Raw genomic sequence first — 24,594 nt, forward strand, 5'->3', positions numbered from 1 at the left:
GTCTTTCACATCACCTACTTGCCTAGTCCCTTTAACTGGAGATGCCGGGGATTGAACCTGGGACCTTCTGCTTGCCAAGCAGAGGCTCTACTATTGAGCCACGCCCCCTCCCTGACAGGAACTGTCAGACATTAGTTTCAGGGTAAGGCCTCGTGTTCATTGGGGAACAACATGAGGACTTTGTACCAGAGGTTCAATTGGAGAAGAACCTTTAGCCACACACACCCCTATTTTTGTATTTGCAGACTGCCCAGCGGAGCAACTTACGGCTTTGTTGTGAAACTTGCGTGTAGCCCCGTAAGTGATGTGATTTTAACAAGGGAAGGGCAATTTGTGAATATGAAAACAGCAGGGGGAAGAGGCTAAAGTGGCTTCTCTCGGCCTGCTTTCACCACAAGCAGAAAGCAGCCGACACGCCAGGTGGGATGGGGTGGGGGAGCAGAAAACTCCCATTGCAGGTTCGATTCAAAGTCCTCTTGTCATTCCCCAGTGAATGTGTAGGTAAGCCAGCAGGAGCCCAGATCTGAATGGCCCAAGCTAGAAGAAGAAGAGTTGGTTTTTATATGCAAACTTTCTCTACCACTTAAGGCAAAATCAAACCGGCTTACAATCACCTTCCCTTCCCCTCCCCACAACAGACACCCTATGAGGTAGGTGGGGCTGAGAGAGCTGTGACGAGCCCAAGGTCACCCAGCTGGCTTCATGTGGAGGAGTGGGGAAACCAACCCAGTTCACCAGATTAGCGTCAGCCGCTCATGTGGAGGAGTGGGGGATCAAACCCAGTTCTCCAGATCAGAGTCTACCACTCCAAACCACCACTCTTAATCATTGCACCACGCTGGCTCTCACCAAGCTAGCCTGATCTTGTCAGATCTCAGAAGCTAAGCAGGGTCGGCCCTGGTTAGTACTTGGATGGGAGACCACCAAGGTACACCAGGGTCGCTACTCAGAGGAAGACAATGGCAAACCACCCCTGTTAAGTCTCTTGCCTTGAAAACCCTACTGGGTCTCCATAAGTCGGCTGCGACTTGACGGCACTTTACACACACACAAGCCAGCAGGATGACTCAACCCTAAAGGATGTTCACTGGTCCAGATAATCTAACAGCATGTTGAGAAGGATGGAACCTTTAATGGAACACCCTGGGGAAACAAAGAGCAATTTTCCTTAACCATCCATGACAATTTTGCAAATGCCCTCCAGTTGTGACAGTTACGAAGGCAAGAGTCTCGAGATCAGTAGTACCAAAACTTACAGACAGGGCTAGTAAAGTGTGAAGAAGAGAAAAATTTATTTCTCTTTTCTGGGATCTTTTCAGTAAAATCAGTATTTGTTTGAATATGTGATAGAACCTGTGAAAGTTTTATCTTTACTTTACAAAATCCCAGGCAGAGTTAAACAACGAAATTTAGTTTAGTGACTGGTTACTGAATCTGTTAAAACCAGTGGCCCTGTGGGGAAATAAACTCAAAGTGTAGATTAATCCTCACCCCACCTCCATTCTCTAAATGAAGATGGTTTACTCCAATTGCACAGTTACTCTCTGTGCCGCACTCAATCAATCTCCAGAAGAGGCAGGAAACCAGAGGTTTTAAGCAAGTTGGAAAGAATCCACCATTATGTAACCAAAGACCCCATAAAAGGGGGTTCAGGAACCATCAGTATGAGAGCCATGCATTCAATCAAAATATTTCTGTCTGCTAACCGCACAATTTGCCCTAGGTAGGATTGGGGCCAAAAAAATGACTGATTTAAATACAAATAAAAAATAGATCTACAATCCGATTGTTTTCAGAACTATAAAGTCGATGCTGTTGCTAAAGGCGTTACTGTCAATAGATTTGCGGGTTCATCATGGTTCACTGTATTTAAGATTTTTCCAAACAGTAATCACATCTCTACGTTGTTGTGTGTGTGTGTGTGTGTGTGTGTGTGTGTGTGTGTGTGTGTGTGTTGCCAAAGGACAATTGTTGCCTCTGTTAAATCCCTTCAGAATGTCCTGAGATGGCTGTAGTGCTCATTTTAAGCAGTCAATTAAATGTGTGGAAGGCTGGAAATTAATTAGCTTAACAAGCGGATGGCATAAATAGTTAAGGTGGTTTATTTCTGTCATTCTTTATTTCGTGTTCTCCCTCTCAGATCTGTGCAGCATGGTGTAGTGGTTAAAAGCGGTGAACTCTAATCTGGAGAACCGTGTTTGATTCCCCACTCCACATGAACGGCAGCCTCTAATCTGGATTAGATTCCCCGCTCCTGCACGTGCAGCCTGTTGGGTGACCTTGGGCCAGTCACAGTTCTCCCAGAACTCAGCCCCACCTACCTCACAGGGTGTCTGTTGTGGGGAGGGGAAGGGAAGGTGATTGTAAGCCACTTTGAGACTCCTTTTAGTAGAGAAAAGCAGGGTATAAAAACCAACTCTTCTTCTATGTTCCGTAACTCCTCTTTAGTATTGAATGGTATTTGCATTCACCAAGGATTTAACTTTTTATTGGGTTGGTTCCCACAGATCTTTCCCACTAGTGGAGGTGCTCTGTGCCAGCAGAAGGAGCCTTCCCCTTGCCCAAGAGGCTGAACTCTGCTAACAGAATGGATCTGTGGGACCAGCCCACTGACTTTCCCTTTCCTGAGCCTTTTCTCATAAGAGCATAAGAACATATAAGAAAGGCCATGCTGGATCAGACCAAGGCCCATCAAGTCCAGCAGTCTGTTCACACAGTGGCCAACCAGGCGTCTCTAGGAAGCCCACAAACAAGATGGCTGCAGCAGCACCATCCTGCCTGTGTTCCCAAGCACTTAATATAATAGGCATTATATTGCCTGATCCTGATCCTGGAGAGAATAGGTGTGCATCATGACTAGTATCCATTTTTACTAATAGCCATGGATAGCCCTCTCCTCCACGAACATGTCCTCTCCCCTCTTAAAGCCTTCCAAGTTGGCAGCCATCACCACATCCTGGGGCAGGGAGTTCCACAAATTAACCATGCTGATCTCCTTTTCTGACATCCTTCCCCAGGTTCCCTTGCTAGATGCAGAGGTTTTAGCATTGCTGCTGCTGCCGCTTCAAGGGAGGGAAATCTCTGCTTTCTAATATTGTGGTGTGTTTTTTCTCCCTCATTGAATAATTTTCCCTTTCCTTTTTTTCCAGGTGATTGAAGTTTATGACTTGACTAAAGTGAAGTTAAAATATTGGTAAGTAGACATTCAAAGAAACACCACTTTTGAGAACCTGTCCTTTGTACCAGCCGGAGGCTATTGGATGAGGTCAGATTAGAGAGGCAAGTGAATTTGCAGCCAAGACTAAACATTTGAGCTAGAAGATGGTGACTGTGAGATTGGGTTGGACACCAGGTTGTTTGTCAGCTGGCTTGGTGGTGGTTGTTTCAAAAGCTCTTGGCTGTGGATGGGGGAGTACCCACCGAAAAGTTGTCTTTGGGCAAGTTATTAACCGACCTTCCTTCTGGGGTGGCTGAAAAATGAGACAAAGCAATCATAAGACATGTCGTGCCCAAGTGCTACAGTTCTCAAAAACTTGCATTTGGGATTGTGACTAGATTGCCCAACCCTACTCTGAATAGAATTCCAGGAACAGTTATGGTTTCTGGAGAAATCCAGCCCAGTACTTAATTTTGCTGCAAGGCAAATTCGTTCACCGCACCCTTGCTCTCCTGTCCTGCAGTGTCTTATCGGGGTGGTATTGTTTCCAGCTTGAATTATTACATTTAAAAGGTTGCAACTAGACAATCTGCATCAAGCGTGGAGGCGGAGAAGGGTCCATGCGCTCATGTGAGGTGTGTTTATGTTATAGCCAGCGTGGAACTTAGCAATACTCACATCTGTAAAATCTAGAGTCAGTTCTTCCAGTGGGCAAAAGAAATCTAAGGGCACAAACCTTACAACTTTCTTGTACTAGTTTAACTGCCATGTCTTCCCCCAGATTGTTCCAGCCATTGTTTGGTTAGGTTGCTGAAAATCCTCTGTTAAGGGATCTCTGTCCTCCTGGGGCACTACAGTTCCCATGGTTCTAGGATGTTTTGCCCAGAATGCACTTTAAATTAATGCTTTGGGTTTTTCCTCTTCTGAACATTTCCCATCAGTTAATTTTGTGTGTTGCCAGTGTAACAGTGCAGCAAGGATGCTCACTGTAATAAAAAGCCGAGTTTGGCTTTTAAAATCCGACCTTTAAAATGCCTATTCACTGTCCTGATGCAAGAGAAGGAGAAAGTCAAACAAATTCCACCCCCACACTCGCTTGCTCCTTCGTTCCTTCGTTTGCATAGCCATTTGCAATCATCATTTGCATAGCTAACCAGTGGCTGTTATTGCATAGCTAACCAGTGGCTGTGATTCTTCATGCTTCCTTGAGCGGATGCTCCAAGGCAGGGATGGAGCAAATAAAAAAGGTTGCGTTAAAGGGGCTCTAAAGGTATGTGCCTGCTTCTGGAATGACGGTTCAGCTTGAAGAACTCAAAAAAATATGCAGGGCATTTCAGCCTGGAACGCGCTGCTAATTACCAAGCATAAATGACCACAGTCTACTGAATGAAGCAAAGGGTTGAAACAAAAGCCACTCTTTTCTGTGAATAAAAATGTACTGAGGCAAAAGAATTTCATAACCCCAGGGGGTCACTAAGTGTGTCTGGGAATAACCTTTGCCTCAGACTCCTGATCTCCACAATGGGAATAACAAGTCGTCTTCCCTGGGTGGTTGTGAAGACAGAGGCAATTAAAACAAATTATGAGGCACAAGGATTCTAGATGCACTTGTCTATATAAGGATGTTTCACTAGTATAGTGAATTCACTAGAATAGTTTAGAGAATCTGCTGATGCAGTATTGATTCTGAGACTTTCCTTTCCTTTTCCTTTTTTACCAGTGGTGTACATTTCAACTCTCAGGCTATTGCTCCAACCATAGAACAAATTGATCAGTCGTTTGGAGCAACACATCCAGGAGGTGAGTTATCGTTCGCAGATGTATGTACATGTGAAGAAGTGACTTGGTGGCTCCGTGGGAACTTGAGACTCTCTCCCCTCAATGTTCATTGGAAATGGAAAGTCCAGTTGATAGGCTCATTCACAGATCTTGAATGTATGCATGTTAGACCTTATGGTTTCTAAATTCTGTGTCTTTTGATTTAAAAAGAGAGGCGGTCTTTGCTAGGAAGATGTTTGTGCTGCCTTGTGTCTTGCATATTTAACTAAGCTCAGGAAAGCAAGAAACCTGCTTAGATGCCAGCTGGTTACTGCTGCTCTTTGCAGTGGATGGCCACGAGGCTGCCGAACTTCCCAGGAGTGAGCACTTGTTGGCCTTTACCAAACTCTTAGTTTGTTATTGATGTTGGCCAGTCACGTGAGAACGTCTTTTAATGAGTCACCAGTGTTCTGGAGGCCCTGTCCTGGCCCAGGCTAGTCCAATCTCATCAGATCTCAGAAGCTAAGCAGGATCAGCCCTGGTTAGTACTTGTTGGGGGACCAGCAAGGAAGTTCAGGGTCATTACGCAGAGGCATGCAATGGCAAACCACTTGTGAACATCTCTTGCCTTGAAACCCTACAGGATTGCCATGTCAGCAGCGAATTGATGGCTCGATAAATAAATGTTCTGGAGACGTACGATGGGTTGGATCCAGACTAAATTTCCATCCATTTCCTGCAGCATACCCCCTCAGGTATTTCCTCAGGGGCCTCTATCTCTCCTCCCCCTGGAGCAGCATTTCATGGAGATTAGTAGGGTGGGGGATGCAGGAAAGTTCCATTCCACTGATGGGAAATTTAGGCTGTTACCACACTAGGTATTCCCAGCGATGTATCAAAAGTTTGGAAATGTTATAAAAAAACATCGCTTTAAAAGGGTTTTTGGATACCACGGCTTATAAATGGTTGGAAGACGTCTTCACAGCTAAAGGGGCCAAACAAAGTGCGAACAGTATTTTTTATAACGTTTTCAAATTCTTAATACATCTCTGGGAATACAAGTGCGGTAACCCCCAAAGTGTTGCGGAGTAGAAAGCTGATGATTCTTAGCAAAGCAGAAGGCTTGACTTGCTTCTCCCCCTTCCCTTCCCTCCCATTTATTGCAGCTGAACAATAGCAAGCAGGCTGAATACATGATGAGATTTTACCAGTAGCCTGGCAGTGCAAGGGAGCTCAGGATAGCACCCAGGGTTTCTACTTGAAGGTAGGAAAGGAGACAAGCAGCAGACTGACTGGGATGTATGAACTGTCTGTGGCCTTTCAATCTACAGTAGGCTCACCAGGAGTTGTGCAACCACAGTTTATTGTGACATCTGAATGCGACCATACATCAGCTCATTAATGGGTACCTTACAGGGTTGATGAGTTTTATTCCTGTCTTACAATGAAGGGGGCTGAGAGTGAGGTAAGATTTAAGGCCACCCATTGAGGAGGGGGTTACTTGTAGAGCACCTTCCACTTATACTACAGAATTTCATGAGCAGAAACCACTCTTAAAGGACTTTTCAGTTTGAATGCTGGCAGAGAGAAGGGCAGCAGGAAGAACAGTAGAAATACACATAACTAAGGGTGAATGTGAGCAAATCCAGCTGTGCATATAATGTTTCTGTTTGGATTGGGGGTGCACACTATGGCAGCATTCAGGCTTCTTGGCAGATGTGACCATTGCTGCCTCATTTGGCCAAGCCCCAGTTGCCTGAATGCAACTGAGTCCAACAAACCAGGGTTGGCTGGTCAGCTCCAGACTGGGCATTTCAAACTAGAATTCATAAATGGTTTGTCAGCAGCTTACACTAACTGTGATTCTGTTGCAGCATTTGGGTTCACAAACCACCTGGCTGCAGAGGCAGCATTATAAGGAGGAGGTCTTCCCTGTTGGGAAATGAGAGAGGCAAGAAATCAACGAAATAGGGGCTCATGCTTAAACCTAGATTTATTACCTGAGCTTGGTAGACTGACCAGAGTTTTTTGCATAAACCGTGGGTTATTGTGACATCCAAATGCAGCTGCAGGCTAAGGCTTCGTGTGAAAGGTGGCTTTTGAGCAAATATTTGACGGAAAGGAAGCATGAGTTATAGGCTTTTGGGGAAAACATTCCAGGCATCATAAGTGGCAGGCAAGTCTTTGTAGCTGAGCTGAAATTTGAATATAGATATCTGTCTAGTTGCTTAACCGCTTTACCTCATTAGCTCTCTGATTTAAGTATAATGTAGGTTAGCCTCCGAAGAACAAGAAAGTTACCTGTTGCTAGAACTAAGTATTAGATTGCTTTAAAAAGCAGCTGCTTAAACAACGGTCATTGGATTGAATCCAGCACAAAATTTCCACCTGCTGTAGAGCTCTCATGCAAGTGGAAATGCAAGAAAGAGACCACAGTAACAACTTGCACTAAGTCAGACTTAACGTATTTTTCTGTGTATAAGACAACTTTTTTTTCTTTAAAAATTTAGTAAAAAATTGGGGGTCGTCTTATACATGGAATGCACGGATGGTCGCCACCGGCCCTGCCTGTCAACTGATGAGCAGGGAAGAGAGCAGGCGGGGAAGAGCCCGGTTGCCCTGGCCGGCAGCCAGCCTTCAAATGGTCACCGCTCTCTTAATTTTGGGTTCAAAAAAATAGGAGGGGTCTTATATTGGGGGCGTCTTATACACGGAAAAATATAGTATTGTATTGCCGCTTGTGGTTTCATTTATGCAAGATTTTGTGCAACAGATTTCTTGGCACTATAATATATAGGAAGGAAGGTGCTAGATGTTGCACAAGATCTTGCACAAACGAAACGGCGCAAAGTAGGTTTAGTTTCCGCTTGTGCATCACTGGATCCAAGCCAATATTTTGAAAGCATTATCTTTGTTAGAAAAACCATTATAATTGAATCAGCAACATTCTTGATGTTTTACAAAAACAAAGTACAGCTGTCATAAAACAATGAAATTGACTTTTTTGTTAAGGTAGCAAGTTGCCCTGACCCAGATAGCCTAGGCTAGCCTGATCTCGTCAGATCTCAGAAGCTAAGCAGGGTCGACACTGGCAAGTATTTGGATGGGAGACCTCCAAGGAACACCAGGGTCGTGACTTTCTCAGAGGAACATCTCTCTGAGAAAGGCATCTCTCTCAAAAGGCATCTCCAGCATGAACATTTGAAAACCGCTTCCCTGATCTTATAACCTGCGCCCTCCACAAACTTCCATGTTTAATTTTAACTGTCCTAAGACAAATTGAACTTCTAACTAGTAATAATTGTGTGCCGTCAAGTTGCAACTGACTCAGGGTGACCCCAGGACCATGGGGGTTTCAAGGCAAGAGATGAGCAGAGGTGGTCTGCCATTACCTTCCTCTGTGCAGCAACCCCAGTCTTCCTTGGTGGTCTCCCATCCTAGTACTAACTGTGGCCAATCTTGCTTAGGTTCCAAGCTCTGACAAGATTGGGCCAGGCTGCGCTGTTAGGCTGCTGAAGTTGTAATTAGGTAAAAAAAGGTAAAGGTCCCCTGTGCAAGCACCGGGTCATTCCTGACCCATGGAGTGACGTCACATCCCGACGTTTCCTAGGCAGACTTTGTTTGCGGGGTGGTTTGCCAGTGCCTTCCCCAGTTGTCTTCCCTTTACCCCCAGCAAGCTGGGTACTCATTTGACCAATCTCGGAAGGATGGAAGGCTGAGTCAACCTTGAGCCGGCTACCCGAAACCAACTTCCATCGGGATCGAACTCAGGTCGTGAGCAGAGCTTTTGACTGCAGTACTGCTGCTTACCACTCTGCGCCACGGGGCTAGTGTTCTAACTAGTGACACCATATTTCGCTCTGTTGTATAAAAACTTCAGACATATGCCAGTGAAGTTCTTAATGAGGCCGGTGTCTTATCAGGAAAGGGAAAAAATTGCTATGTGTGTGCTTTTTTTAATGTGTGAATGTGTTCCTTTTTTCCCCTCCCAGTGTACAACTCAGCAGAGCAACTTTTCCACCTCAACTTCAGAGGACTGTCGTTTTCCTTTCAGTTGGACTCATGGACTGAAACTCCCAAGTATGAGGTCAGAAATTGACTTAAACAGATACATTGCGTAGCGAAGTAGATCAAGTGTTTTGAAACACTTTAACAGTAAATGTCTTCCCATAATTATGTTATGGCTTTCCTCCTCAGCTTGGTTCAGACATTACTGGCCTCAGTCTTAAACTGAGGTTGGAGTCAGACTAAGTTTTCTGCTAATGGAAGGGAAAGGTTAATTTCTGCCAGTTTCCCCTTCCTGCTGCAGACCCCCAATTTGTCCCACCTGCCATTCCCAAGAGTCCCCCTGTCCTCCATGGAGATCCATGGGCTGCAGAGGGAGGGAAGGGTGAAGGCAAGAAAGTTCTGCTTAGGTTAGAGGAAGTGCCTTCTGTTAGTGGAAATTTTGTTGGGATCCGGATCACATTTGGCACTTGTGACTGCCCCACGGGCTCTTTCACTCATCCTCTCCCCTGCCCCTTGGCTCAGGCTTTTGTTCTTCTCCTTCCTCCATCCTTTTCAAGTCAGCAAGCATCTAAGGTTTACCACAGCATCTGTTTCATAGTTGCCACTAGGGGTGTGCACCAATTTTTTTCCAGTATTTTTCAGGTTTGGGTTGAATAGACCCGAAATTAAAAAAATATATGAAAAAATCCGAATCCTCATACCAGTATGGGTGTTTTCTGGCTTTTTTTTTTTTTTTTTGAAAATGTTCCGGTCTATTCAATTCGAACCTGAAAAATGCCTTGCTGCCTCAGTCAAAACTCTATGTGGGTCTCGGAGGTGGCAGGCGGTGCAGAGCTGAACGCTGTGCTCGGCTGCCTGCTGCCTCTGAGACTCATGTAGAGTTCAGAGGTGGTGGCAGCAGCGGCACAGAGCTGAATGCTGGACTCAGCCGAGCCATGCCTAGCATTCAGCTTTGCTCCGCCTGCTGCCACGGAGGCAGCGTAGTTCTGCACCAGCTTGGTCAGCCAGCAGATAAGTGAGGAGGAGAGAAGATTCTCCCCAGACTTTTTTTTTTTTTATTATTTTAATGGTGGCACAGCCGAAGTGGCCCAAAAAATGCTGGAAAAATTTGGCCTTATTCAGGATGCGTTTTTCAGCTCCCTTTAAATCACCACCATTTTTGGGCGGAGGACCCCCGCCCCCCAAAAAATACTGATAAGATGGGGGTTTGGTTCAACTTTGCCGAAAGCACATCTCTAGTTGCCGCTGACCATGATTGGACCAGAGATTAAAACCTTGGTTAGCAGGAGCTGTGTTGATGCCAGTTCTTAGATCACGATAATTCATGGTTCCCAGTAACTAGGAAAAGAGTGTGTGGGGGACGTCATCATGCTGGCCCCCAAAGTGCAACCCGTTTTCAAACCATGGTTTTGACAGCTGGGCCCTCTGAAGTCTGAACCGGGCCATGGTACTTGTAATCGAGGCCTTCCAGGGCTTGTTCAGTTGAAGAAGGGACATGCATGCGTAAGGAGAAATACCCTCTCTCTGCCTACTCTTGTGATTGCAACTCAGAAGTAATAACATTTTTCATGAAAAATTAAGGCAGGTTTTCCTTTTCGTTGGCTATGCATATTGCAGGCTCAGTTGACCTTTAAACTTCAGTGTCACCAAACTAAATTGGGGAGAGATCCTGCAATGAGAGAATGGTCTCGGACAGGGGTCTGCAAACTGCGGCTCCCGAGCCGCATGCGGCTCTTTGGCCCGTTGAGTGCTTCTCTCTGAACTTGGTTTGGAGCCCCTGCTCTTGCGGCCGCTCGCGCCGGCAGCCGGGCTGCGGAGCCAGCGCGCCTGAGAGAGAGCAGGCGAGCGGGCGCGCTGTCTCTCTGCCCCCCCCCCCCGCCATGGAGAATGGCCGGGTCCCCCTTTCCCTTGCCCTCAATGATTGGGAGGCTAAAGCCTCCCCTCCCCTCTAGCCGCACAATTACTGGGCGGGCGGCTCGGCGGTTCCTGCCCCCCCCCCGCCTATTAGCTGTTGGGCGGGGCGGGCTTCCTTTGGTAGACCTGGCCTCCGGCTGAGTCCCATTGGGAGGCCATGTCTACCCACTGGCTTTCTTGGCGGTAGACCTGGACTCCGAGGAGGGGAAAAAGTCCCTCTTCAGAGGCCAGGTCTACCAATTGGCTTCTAAGGGCCTCCGGGGACCAGATCTACTGCCAAGAAAGCCAATGGGTTGACCTGGCCTCCCAATGGGACCCAGGTCTACCAATAGGCTTTTATGGTGGTAGACCAGGCCTCCAGACGATAGGCTTTTATGGTGGTAGACCAGGCCTCCAGACGAGGACTCCAGACGGGGAGGGGGAAATGGCAGGGACTTACAATTTAATTTTTATCAATAAATAAGATCACTGTTAAGTATATCAATTTTTATTCAGTGTACCTATAGTTTAATTAAGACTTAAAACTTTAATTAAAGTTTATTAAGTTAATAAACAGTGTACCTACCTATATAGTTTAAGTTTAAGAAATTTGGCTCTCAAAAGAAATCTCAATCGTTGTACTGTTGATATTTGGCTCTTTTGACTAATGAGTTTGCCGACCCCTGGTCTAGGACTATCCTGGCAAGGAGTACGTTACCATCCTTTGCCTTGAATTGTGTTCCATTTTAAAACGTAGAGCGTATCTCAGAACAAGAAAGCACCAGCCCTGTTTCCAGCTCTGTTTCTGAGAACTGCTAGTCCTAAGAACCTTAGAAAAGCCCTGTTGGATCCGATCTGTGCTCGGTTTATCTAGTCCAGCATCTGTCTCACACAGTGGCCAGCTGGTTTCTCCAGAGGGTAGTCTGCCAGCATGAGGTGTAGAAATCTCCCTATACTCAAAAACGGGGCCAGGATTGTGAGGAAACAATAGTAAGGGAAGTGCTGGCTGTGTCTTTTGATAGTTGCATGTAGAGAACAAATACAACTTCTAGAGCCCCTGCAAACACATTGGGTCATCTGGTTTTACCACCAGCAGGCGTCCCCTGACCCAAGATACTTGTGAGGAGGTTTTAATTTTAATTTTACAGTGCAGGAGACATCAGGTTTTGTGAGTCTTTGGAGATGCACTCCAGCCGCACTGGGTAACAGGTCTGGCATTTTTATACTGTGTTGACATGCCTTTGTTTTACTCTCCCTAGCCAAACTTTGCCCATGGCCTAGCTTCTTTGCAAATTCCACATGGTGCAACTGTGAAACGCATGTACATCTATAGTGGAAACAGTCTGCAGGATACCAAGTAGGTAACCTTTTGAATTGTTACACTATATTCCAGATAGATGAACAGTGAATAATGTTAATCTCCTGTCGTGTTGTGTGGATGCAATTCTACAAATGCTAGCTGTAGAATTCTCCGGAATTTGCAGCTATTTCCTAGTGTTTTGTTCGAGCAAGCCAGCTTGTGTGCCTAACGGTGCAATCCTAAAGAGAGTTACTCCAGTCTAAGCCCATTCATTTCAATGGGCTTAGACTGGAGTAATTCTCTTTAGGATTGCACTGTAAAAGTTGGGCATGTTCATGCAGGATTTGCTCACGTATCCCCAAATGCGAATTCACTAAAACCTACGTTGTCCAAGAATTATTCAGAGGATGAAGCCAACCAAGATAACTTCAGTTTAGAAATCATATGACGTAACATTTGACGAGAGCCATAACATGTAAGCTCTCTGCAGTCTTTCTCATCACCTACTACCTGACCAATTTTAACTGGAGATGGCGGGGATTGAACCCTGGGACCTTCTGCGCACAAAGCAGATGCTCTGTGACTGTGGCCCCAGCCATAGCTGCTGGCATAGAAAAGTAAATAGGAAACAGTTTTTGTTTAAGACCTTTTGTGCCTTTTTTGTTGTTTTGGTTTGATATAATCTTATCATTGCAGGGCTCCCATGATGCCCCTCAGCTGTTTCCTTGGAAACGTGTATGCAGAGAATGTTGATGTTCTGAGAGATGGAACTGGACCCTCAGGTTTACGGCTTCGCTTACTCACTGCAGGTATAATGACTGAGCAGAGACATCCGTGCTCCTCTTTTCATTCAAAGGCACACCTGCAGACATGACCATGCATAGTGGAATGCTTATGGCAACGCATTTTGAGAGCATTGCTTCATCTGAAATACTTGCTTCCAAATTCTCCCTCTGCTGTGCCGGAGTGGACTCTAATGTTCCAGGAAATATTACTTTAGTTATTTCCAAACTCAGTGTGATACCCTTCCTGGCAATTATAAGCATGCAGGTGGGGAGGGGGGATGAGCTAGGGGTGAATTTTGCCGTGCTTAATTGACTTTATAACTAGAGATCATCAAACTATATTTGGGGCAGCCCTACTATTTATGCACAGAGGTTCTAGCCCAGGGGTCCCCAACCTTTTTGAGTCTGTAGGCATCTTTGGAATTCTGACACAGTGTAGTGGGCGCAGCAGGGGGCGGGGAATGGCTGCCTCAAAATGCCTGCCGTAGGAGGCGAGCCAACCACAAAAGGACTGCAGCGGTTTAGCTTGTCATACAGTGAAGATCCTTGTGCTGTTGTGGCAGTGGCTGAAAAAGCAACATTTTTAAAAATCTGCACAACCAATTAAATCTCCCCATGGCTAATCAGAAGCCTTGCTAGGCCAAAGTGGCCCCACCCACTTTCTAAAAACACTTGGAAGGCGCCAAGAAAGATGTCAACTGGCACCACAGTGCCCACAGGCACCATCTTGGGGACTCCTACCCCTTGGCTTCTTGTGGTCGGTAAAATCAAGGATAAAAAAGGAAAAGGTAAAGGTCCCCTGTGCAAGCATGGGGTCATTCCTGACCCATGGGGTGACGTCACATCCTGACGTTTCCTAGGCAGACTTTGTTTATGGGGTGGTTTGCCAGTGCCTTCCCCAGTCATCTTCCCTTTACCCCCAGCAAGCTGGATACTCATTTTACCGACCTCAGAAGGATGGAAGGCTGAGTCAACCTTGAGCCGGCTACCTGAAACCGACTTCGGTCAGGATCGAACTCAGGTCTTGAGCAGAACTTGTACTGTAGCTTACAACTCTGCACCACGGGGCTTGTAAAATCAAGGATAGACCTCCAAATTCTAAATAATCAGCAAGTGTTTACTATTACAGAACATACAAAATAGCATGGCCATGTACAAATACATTGAAGTGTGTGGCTACTAAATTACCAGAGTAACACAGCATACAGCTGCAGAAACACTCTCTTATTAGCATCAATAATATTGACAAAAAAGTATTATTACCAGTGCCACCCCTGAAGCATCTTCACGCAAGCACAGGTTAAAGTGTTACTTTTTAAAGCTGCAGCCTCTGCCAAGAACTCTCAGAAGGTGACTAAGCATTTGGCTCGCCTCCCTTCCAGTCTTGTAACTCCTGCTGTGTCCTCCCATTGCCTGTAGCGCACCTCAAAGCCAGCTGGAGAAGTGGTCTGGAGTAGGTGTGAAGAACAGAGAGACTCAAGTGAGAAAGAGGGGCAGGGAGAGAAAGGAAGGAAGCAGCTGTGGAAAGCAGCAAATGGAAAAGCAGGAAAGGAAGGGGTGTGAATGGGGCGAAAGAGAAGAAGGGAACTTGAGAAAAGACAGGGGAGATGTGTGAACGGAGTCAGGGAGCAGGGCAGAAAATAGGTGCCAGGAAACACATCTGGCAAGTGACAGATCACTGGCGGTCACCCCCTCAGGATTCACTGCACTAGGGCAAACTGGTGAAACATTGCAGACAAAGCATTTCTTTGAGATTCTTCTGGGAAATGCCCTACAGTAGAGTAGGACTGTTCAGGATGTGGACAGAATTGAGCGGGCGCAGAGGAGAGCGATGAGGATGAGCAGGGGCCTGGAGACCAAGCCCTTTGAAAAAAGGCTGAGGGAGTTGGGAATGTTTAGTCTGGAGAAGAGGAGGTCGAGGGGGGACACGATTGCTCTTTCTTTAAGTATCTGAAGGGCTGTCACTTAGAGGAGGGCAGGGAGCTGTTCTTGTTGGCAGCAGAGGATAGGACTCGCAATAATGGGTTTAAATTGCGGGCGGAATGGTACCAGCTTGATATTAGGACAAAAAATGTTACAGTAAGAGTTGTTTGACAGTGGAATCAGCTACCTAGGGAGGTGGTGAGCTCCCCCTCACTGGCAGTCTTTAAGCAGAGGCTGGACAAGCACTTGTCAGGGATGCTCTAGGCCCGTGTTGGCAAACCTATGGCACGTATGCCGACTCTGGCACGCATAGCCCTCTCTGCCGGCACGCGCGGCTCAGCTGGGTGACGGGGGCTTTGAACTGCTCCCCTGGACTCCCCGCTGCCCAGCTGGGTGACAGGGGCTTTGAACGGCTCCGCGCTGCCTGCAGGCAGCGTGGAACCGTTCAAAGCCCCCCCTTCCCTGGACTCCCCGCCGCCCAGCTGGGAGTCCAGGGAAGTTGTTTTGTCTAAACTAAAACCTCAGTATTCAGGTTAAATTGCCATGTTGGCACTTTGCGATAAATAAGTGGGTTTGGGGTTGCAGTTTGGGCACTCGGTCTGTAAAAGGTTCGCCATCACTGCTCTAGGCTGATCCTGCATTGAGCAGGGGGTTGGACTAGATGGCCTGTAGGGCTCCTTCCAACTCTATGATTCTATGATCACAAGTACAGAAGCACAGCAAAACTCAAATGAAGCCAGGTCTTTCAGAATTTCGGATCATGGGGAAATGTTCCAATGAAGATTCTTCCCCAATTCTGACCATGCGGGACCCTTTTTTCAAAGTATTTTCCTGCAAGATTGCAGGATCAAATGGGATATGACTGAGAATCTTGGAAATGTAGTGGAAAAGTTGTTCTGCAAGGGTGGGGGGGACTGGGTCGTTGGGTTTAAATGAGCTTTGGACAACAAGTTCAGGGTTAGCTGATTTGCAGCCAATATAATAAATTTTGTTAACTGATTTAGCCAGTCTTGTTGCCTGTCACCATGATCTTTTGAAGGTTAGTACCATAGAATTAAAGCCTATTTTTTATTGTGCTTAGAATTTTAAAAGAAGGAGAATAAGACTGTAGCCAACTTTAAGTGAATTTTGCTTCTATCTTTACAGAGAAAGAGAAAGGAGAGATGCTTAAGACAGGGATCACGTATCCTGGCATAGTAGGAGGAGTTAGCTAATATCCAGATAATGTAAATGGTTTTGAGAAGGCACTTTTTCAAGATAGAAGTGTGAGGTCTAGGTAACGTACATGGCTGAGATTTAAAGAGAAACTGTTAGCTGCTTATTAGTTTTATACATTGTTGATTAAGTCCTGCATACTACAACTGAATTTGTGAACCAAATGAACCTTGAAAAAAAACCTATGAATTTTAAATGTTTAAAGTGGATGTAGATCATTTGGGTGTCTGTATGTCTCTGCAGCTCCTAATGTGAAAGTGGAGCGTTGTGACTGGGGATTCTGTGTGTGTGTGTGTGTGTGGTTATGATTATCAACAATGGGGTTGTTACACAAATGTTTACCTAAAGGTATGCATTCTGTACATCTCTGTCATTGACTCATAATTTTTCAGTGTAGCATTATACAGATATTTTGTTGCAGCATTAGATGTTCAAAGACACAAGTAGCTAATAAAGTCATGATTTAGTTCACAGATCTTAATAGAATCACAATACAAGAGCATTTTTACAGAATAGTGCAACGATTTTAAACTTTATGCCATGAATATATTGGCTTGGAATCCCAGCTTTGGTTTGGGCAGAAAGAAGGATGTAAATTTTGAAAATACATAAAAATTAAATAAATATTGGGGTGAGGGTTGTCTGTTGCTCCCTCAACTTCCCATGTCCTCAGATATTATTCCTGGGGGTCCCCTGGAGCAGTATGGGGGGGTTCGAACAGTTCGGGTTATGACATCCCCTTTAAAAATATATATTTTAAAGCTTCACCCTTTTAGTTAGCTACGTTCTCGACTTCAGGTGATATAAATATCTCAGAAATATGGAACACTGCAAGTCACAAATAGCTGGCTTCTTTTTTTTTTTTTTTCCTAGGTTGTGGCCCAGGCGTATTAGCTGATGCCAAGATGCGGGTATTTGAGCGCTGTGTATATTTTGGTGATTCGTGCCAAGATGTTCTGAGCACTTTGGGGTCTCCTCACAAGGTCTTCTACAAGTCAGAAGATAAGGTGGGACAACAGCAAACGTTAATGCAGATTTATAACCCTTTTTAATTAGCGCGCTAAAAAATCGAGGAGGCCAGCCACACTTTTTGATACCAAATGCTTAAAGTTCTCTAATAAATTCTCCCTTTCCAAGTGTCCTGGGTCTTCTTCTCCAGGAGATGCTGTTCCTGACTCCAGACAGGTGTCTCCTCTTCCTGGCTACCCCACCCAATAGTTTGTTTGATGGTTTTTTGCCTTTGCATACTTGATCTCGCAAACCCCAAAGAGTCCACATTATCTATGTATTTATTTTGGCCTCGCAAACAGATGATAATCCTATGTCAGAACTATGTCACTTGAGACTGCATCCAGAGGCGTGATGAAAATGCATCTCTGTGAAAACCAGGGTATGTTCCTTGTACCAAGTACAGAGTGCTTTTCCTCAAGGCCAGGTTTAAATGCACTGCCATTGGGGGAGTTACCGTATTTTTCGCTCCATAAGACGCACCTTTTTCCTTCTCAAAAGTGAGGGGAAATGTGGGTGCGTCTTATAAAGCGAATGTGCGCACAGAGCCGGCTGGGCGCGCTGGGAGGCAGCCGGGGAAAGCTGCCTCGCGCCGTTCCAGCGCGCCCAGCCGGCTCTGTGCGCCCGCCCAGCCCGCTCTGTGCGCTTGCTCGCCTCCCAGCTGGGAAGCGGAGGGGGGGCGGCTTGGCGCGCCCACCCGCCTCCTCCCCGCCCGCTCTGAGCGCTTGGCGCGCCTCTCCTGCCCGGCTCCTCCCAGCTCGCTCTGAGCTCTTGGAGCGCCCGCCCGCCTCCTCCCCGCCCGCTCTGAGCGCTTGGCGCGCCCGCTCCCTGCCTGCGTTTTTAGAGGAGGAAAACAAGATTTTTTCTTGTTTTCCTCCTCTAAAAACTAGGTGCGTCTTATGGAGCGGTGCGTCCTATGGAGCGAAAAATACGGTAATAGGCAGATTTTCAGGGGTCCCCTTTTCCGAGCGATTTTGTGATTGTGGATCAGGTAGTTTGGACACTGTTTGGCTTTTTTTTTTTGTAGATTGCAAAAAGCATGATCTCGCCCCCTCTCCCCCTTGGCTCTCTGCCCAACCCAGGCAAGCATTTGCTAACTTGTTGACTATTTGTGAGAACTGGGCCTTAGTCTGTAGTTTCCTCATTGCCATGTTCTTTATGCGCCCCTTCTCATTTTCTGCTTTTCCTTTGTGCCATCCCTAACAGCTCCCATAGTGCCTTGAAAGCTTGGCCCTCTTTGCCTGCCTTCTTGTTTACATCATCTGATTGTTTTAAGCATGTGGGCAATGGCATTCTTGAACCTAGAGGTCCCTTTTCCTGTCAGTCTCGTAGACTGTTGTTGGAAGAGCCAATAGCCATGCGTTGCCACTAGGAATTGTTCTGCCTGGCAAAGATCGCAGCCATATTCTCTTTGCTAACACGATTGCTGGGAATTCGTTTTTTAATCAGGAATTTTTGAGGGTTCCAAATTGTGTGAAGCTATAGTGGGTAGGAGAGCCAGTGTGGTGTAGAGGTTAAAGTGTTGGACTAGGATCTGGGAAACCCAGGTTCGAATCCCCACTCTGCCCTGGCAACTTGCTGGGTGACCTTTGGCCAGTCACACATACTCAGCCTCGACCCTGGCAAGTATACGGATGGGAGACCTCCAGGGAATACCAGGGGTATGATGCGGAGGCAGACGATAGCAAACCGCCTTTGAACGAATCTTGCCTTTAAAACCCTACAGATTCATCATAAGTCAGCTGTGACTTGACAGCAAAAAAAAAAATAGTGGGTAGGGGAAGGAAAACAGGAGGGCTTAAAAATTTTCTTGAAGGAAAAGTAGGAGGCATCTGAACAAAACATGGAGCTGGGAGCAGTGTGGGCATGAGAAGATCTTTAATTCCTCATGAGTGCCATGTAAAGAGTTAGGAGATGGAGGAGACCAGGAGGTTAAGCCCCCCCCCCCCCCAATCCTGATTGTGCAAAGTTGCATTCATTGTGCCCCAGTTGTTGAAATTACCCAGTGGCCGTGAAGACGGCCATTGGGTGTGAACACAGTTCTCGTTTCTTCCATAGAGAAAGTTTATTCCATTGCCAGCCAGAGGAGCGTATTTGTGAAACTGGACAGACCCCCGTTGAGTTTGAAAAGGGCGTTATATCTCCATACTTGCAGTAGGCTGAACTCTGGTTTTCTTTGCAGATGAAAATTCATTCACCCTCCCCACACAAGCAGGTTCCTTCCAAATGCAATGACTACTTCTTCAACTACTTCACACTCGGAGTGGTAAGTTGAAATTTTTCTAAGCAATAGCTATCCGGTGTAGCTTGCGTAACGTCCACAACACCCAGAATGCGTTAAATGATTGATGTGTGAGCTGATATTGTATGAATCCTTAACTGCTGCTTGCTGGGAGCTCTGAATCTTACCTTTCCTTTTGTTTTATCCTTGTCTGTTTGGTTAATGACGCATGAACTCCATCAGGGTGTCACCGAGCACGTTGTACATAATTGATGTTCAGCTCGCACAAAATGAAACCTTGCTCCTTAAGACGAAAATGCTCTTGAGAAAAAAAACAGTGCTAGAGGGAATCTCTGCCTTGTCGATCAGGACAGCCTCTTGTGGGGAAAGATGGGACAGAAGAAACCAAGCTCAGTTTCTTTAAATGCTAAAATCTGACTTCCGCAGCCATTCTGAGCAGCATTTCTGTGAAGCGTGTCTCAAAAAATGCTCATGAGATCAGGTCTCTCTTATTTTTTTGGTAATGTTCAGCCAGATAAAGCTCAAACGCTTGTGTAGTGTTTTGTGTCATTTTGGTTGGTTCCTGTGAAAGTCATTGCATGGATTTTGTTTTTTTCTCCAGGAAAAGAGAAGATCCTACCTTTCACAATGGCATTGCCGCAATATTTCTCCGTATACCTCTTACAGAAATCCATGCTGAAAGTGTTGCTTGAGGGGGGGGGTTGTTCCCAGCTGCAATGCACAATGCAAAGCTTTGGTGGTTTATGGGTAATTCTTTCAATCACTTTTTTTATGATTTGCCCTCTCCCCCCCTCCCATTTTCACTTGCAGGATATCCTTTTTGATGCAAACACCCACAAAGTGAAGAAATTTGTGCTTCACACTAATTACCCTGGTCACTACAACTTCAACATGTGAGTAGTGAGACTATTGTTATTGTTGTTGTCGGTTTTAAAAAAAATAATTTAGATGTTTTATTTCAATCCACAAAACATATATATATTCATACAATATATATGGATCTTCTTAAATTGCATTTTAGTAGTTCACTTCTTTTTGAATTACATTACATTACTCTATTTTCTCAATATATCGCCATATCGAATAATATATTTGTTGTGACACATGTATTACCTAAATCTTGCTTCTTCTGTTTTGATTTAATTTTATTGTTAATTTTCAACTGTATAATTAAAAAAAAGACGTTCCATTTTTCCAGAAATTCTTAAATTGGTTTGTTATGTATAAAGGGTGCTCGTTTTGCCATAGTCGCATATTCGGTTAACTTATTCATCCATTCATTCAAATCTGGGTATTTACCTGCCTTCCTTTTTGCTGCATATGTTTGCTGCAAATGTTGTTATGCTGTTCTGTTACATTTGGGAAATGGGTAGCCAGTAAGTGTTTATGGAACTTCACAGGGTGCAGAATTTCCACCTGCTGGCCCAATTCCCTTTGATCAAATATAACCTCCCCACCTCCCCCCACACATTTCATTGGATTGCTGTGAGAGTTAGAATCTTTTTTTTTTTAAGGAAAAATAAAATAGAAGTCAACAGAATCACACATTCCATGGCAGACACTCTACTCCTCAGTTTGCCTGGAGTAACCTCTGTACTATAGGGTTGTTTGTAGCAGATCCTGGAATTAATCGATTCTGAGTGCTCATCTTGTATTCAGGAAAGAAATGTTTGTAGTTGAGCAAACCCAGTTTCTGATGAGGGAAGGCAGGGTATTTAATGGATGTTCAACCCATCCACAAGGCTATACTCCAGATCCTGTCTGCAGAGTGCTGCAAGATACATTTTGATAGTTTTAATATTTCTGTTGGGACAGCTGAGCATGTGAAGATCTAAATCAGGGGTGGGGAACCTCAGGCCCGGGGGCCGCATACGGCCCCCGAGGACATTTTTTGTGGCCCTCGGGAGTTCCGGGAACCCTGCTGCGGAGGCGGGGCACAGGGCGGCCCTCCCCGAAGGTGTTCCTGGGGCCACGGCTTACAGCGCCCTTGTAGCGCCCTTTGGACCTCCTCTCACTGACTGTCGGTTGTTGGTCGGCGAGAGGGGAGGGGGAGGGACGCTTCCCCCAAGGCTGCCCCCAAGGCTGTGGCATGCAGGAACGCTGCGGCACATTGTAAGCCCCTCTCGCTGCCTGTCAACTGTTGAGCAGCGGGGGGTGGGGGAAGAGGCCGGCGGCTCCCGGTGGCAGAGCATGCATGCGGGAGCCGATTGGGCTTGGTTTTTTTTTTTATGGACTCTGGGGGGGGAGGGCATGGAGACTGGGGCCCGGTTGCTTGGGGCTCCGTGCGCCGCCGGGTGTGTGTGTGGGCGGGGGAGGTGGGGAGGCTGGGGCCCGGTCGCGCAGGCCAGCATGCGCGGGTGTGTGTGTGTGTGGGGGAGGCTTTTCTCTCTTTTCTTCCTCTTTTTCTGTCACTCTTTCTCCTTTCTCTCCCTCTTTTTCTGTCTTTCTTTGTCTCCCTCCGTCCTTTTTTTCTTTCCCTCCGTCCTTTTCTTTCTTTCTTTCTCCCCCTCTCTCCATTTCTTTCTCCCTTTCTCTCTCTTCCTCCCTCCCTTTTCCTCTTTCTGTTTTCCTTCCTCCCTTGCCAATCGACTGTGGGCTGCGCCCCCCTGGTGCCTCATTTTCTGGGGCTCACCGCTGGCTGCCCTCCCACCTGGGAGGGGGGAGCGGGGGCGCCCTGCAGGCCTTCTCTGTGTGGCCTCTCCTGGGGTTGCCAACCTCCAGGTGGTGGCTGGAGACCTAGCAACCCTAGCCTCTCCCCCCCCCACCGGGAGACTACACCTGGTATGGCCCCCGAAAGATGTTATAAATGTGCGAATGGCCCTTGGCAGGAAAAAGGTTCCCCACCCCTGATCTAAATGCTGTAGCAATATTGCTAAGTAACAAATTGCAGAACTACAGTCTTGGGGTGTGGGAGGGGCAGCATGGTGGTCGGGAACTGCACATCAGAACAAGGCAGAGTGAACTGAAAATCAGTGTCATAGCAAGCCAAAGGTAAACCGCTTGGATTGTACTTTTCAAAGAACTGTCCCCAAAGTGAAGTGAGCTATGACTCATGAAAGCTTATACCTTGCTGGAAATTTTGTTAGTCTTTAAGGTGCTTCTGGACTCTTGCTCTTTTCTGCTGCTAAAGACAGACTAGCATGGCTACCCATCGTGATCTGTCCTCAAAACTGGAAGTGAGAGAATAAGAATCCTCATGTATTCATCAGCTGCATCTTTAAAACTCCTCTCACATTTGGTAATTTCTGGTCTTCCGTAAACACCATGTTGGGAAACGTTGCCCTCTGTCTGGCCTCAAGTTGCAATATTTGTGCTCTGCAGGGCAGAGGTAGGCCCCTGGTTCCCACAGGCAATCCAAATATTTGCTGCAGTATTAGTTGTTGCTCAGAGTTTTTCTAGCCAGGTGAGTTGATGCAAAGTAGGTGTGGTGGGTTGATTGTCTCTAGAGGCTGTTCAGTCAAGCTTCTATGCAGAAAAGCTATGTATGTACCAAGTTTACACTACTTATTTGAGATTTACTTTAGAATTGAGGACAGGTTGTGTCCTACCACTCTGCCCAGCCAAGTCTGAACTCATGTTCTGAGCCTCTTCTATCCAAGGAAGGCTTCTTGGGCCAGAAGAGAGCTTCAGGCTTGACTGATCTATTTATTTACTTCCTTTATACTCCACTTTTCTCCCCAGAAGGGACTCCAAATGGCTGATATTATTCTCCTCCGTTTTATCCTCTCAACAACCCTGTGAGGCTGTGTGAGAGATTGGCCCAAGGTCACACAGTGATCTTCCATGTCTGACTGTGGATTTGAACCTGGGTCTCCCAGATCCTATTCCAGTGCTCTAACTACTACAATGTGCCTCTACAAGTCAGGAATAACAAGCCTTATTTATACCAACACTAATACCTTTTGCAATTTCAATTTTCTAGCTACCACCGTTGTGAATTCAAGATTCCACTAGCTATTAAACGAGGTAAGACAGAAAACATACCTGTAAATCTGCATATGTGTAATTATCTGTTTCAGGTCACATTTGATGTTCTAGTTGTGGCCTTTAAAGCCCTTTTGTGTAATTTGGACCCAGGTTATCTGAAGGGCTTCCTACCCCTATATAAGTTCACCCATCATTAGACATCTGACCTTGCAGAATAAATATTTTCAGTGCCTCCCCCACCCTAAAACTTAAACAATGAAAAGTAGCACATGCTCTGTTGCCTTCAAATGTTTACAAATATTATTCCAATAATAGTTAATAAAGCATTGGATTTTTTTGAATATTGCATTTAAGCCACACTTGATTTATTTTTTCCCCCTGATCAGATATTTCAGTTTGATTATTTTGTTATCGGGACATAAAATTACCACGGGTTTAAATTTTGGGTGCTATATATAAATCAAACCATACTATGCTCTTATTTAAGGTGTTGGAAATTTTTCCAGTTTGTTTGGGGGGGTGCACAAATATTATTATGCAGGAAATTTTCAGGAATTGGGAGATTTCCATAGCCATAAGGACTAGAAACATGTGTTGTTGTTTTTAAAAAAAGCTGAGATATGTACCCTCTGTCACTTTCTACACTCCTGTGGAGCCACAGCATGTGTTTCTAGCCCTGCTCGCTGCTTCCTCCTCATGCCTTGAAGAGTCTACCTGTTGCTGTCCACCATGTCTCCTCCTCCAAAACATTCTTGAGTCATCCTAGAGTCACCCGATTTGTGTCCTTTGCCTTCATTCACTGTTCTCCCTGCTCCTTGGCCACTTCTCCTGTTTCATCTTTTTTTCCTGTCCTCTACCTTGTTGAGCTTCTGTGAACATTTAATGATACGGGTGTGGTTTTTATATTTGCTTAACCTGGGAAACCGTCTCTTGAATGAAAAGAAACATGTTTCTTGGGTCAGTTTGCAGTGTACGATTTGTATTCCCAGATTTCCAACCAACCTTATGTTCATGTTTGTATGAGCTAATTGTTACAATTTCCTTTTAACGTGGCGTAGTGGTTAAGAGCGGCAGGCTCTAATCTGGGGAACTGTGTTTGATCCCCCACTCCTCCACATGAGCGGCGGACTCTAATCTGGTGAACCGGGTTTGTTTCCCTACTCCTCCACATGAAGCCAGCCCGGACCTGTCACAGTTTTCTCTGAACTCTCCTTGCCCCACCTACCTCACAGGGTGTCTGTTGTGGGGAGGGGAAGGGAAGGCGACTGTAAGCTGCTTTGAGACTCCCTAGGGTAGAGGAAAATGGGGTATAAAAAACCAACTCTTCTTCTTCTTCCTGTCATCATTTTGCTCCCACAGTGTGCTTGCAGATAATGGA

At 45.9% G+C, this 24,594-nt stretch overlaps 1 protein-coding gene across 1 annotated transcript in view; it reads left to right on the top strand.

Annotated features, from left to right (window-relative positions):
* PHAF1 (phagosome assembly factor 1) overlaps nucleotides 1-24,594 on the top strand; it is a 61,790-nt gene that overhangs the window by 30,669 nt on the left and 6,527 nt on the right. Inside the window, exons 5-13 of the mRNA XM_056862458.1 lie at nucleotides 3,150-3,193; nucleotides 4,878-4,957; nucleotides 8,908-9,002; nucleotides 12,076-12,173; nucleotides 12,813-12,925; nucleotides 16,913-17,046; nucleotides 19,230-19,313; nucleotides 20,100-20,182; nucleotides 23,212-23,255. Coding sequence (XP_056718436.1) covers nucleotides 3,150-3,193; nucleotides 4,878-4,957; nucleotides 8,908-9,002; nucleotides 12,076-12,173; nucleotides 12,813-12,925; nucleotides 16,913-17,046; nucleotides 19,230-19,313; nucleotides 20,100-20,182; nucleotides 23,212-23,255 — 775 coding nt within the window. The remainder of the gene's footprint in view (nucleotides 1-3,149; nucleotides 3,194-4,877; nucleotides 4,958-8,907; nucleotides 9,003-12,075; nucleotides 12,174-12,812; nucleotides 12,926-16,912; nucleotides 17,047-19,229; nucleotides 19,314-20,099; nucleotides 20,183-23,211; nucleotides 23,256-24,594) is intronic.

Source organism: Euleptes europaea, chromosome 17 (genome assembly GCF_029931775.1).
Source record: "Euleptes europaea isolate rEulEur1 chromosome 17, rEulEur1.hap1, whole genome shotgun sequence".
NCBI classification, from domain to species: Eukaryota; Metazoa; Chordata; class Lepidosauria; order Squamata; family Sphaerodactylidae; genus Euleptes; species Euleptes europaea.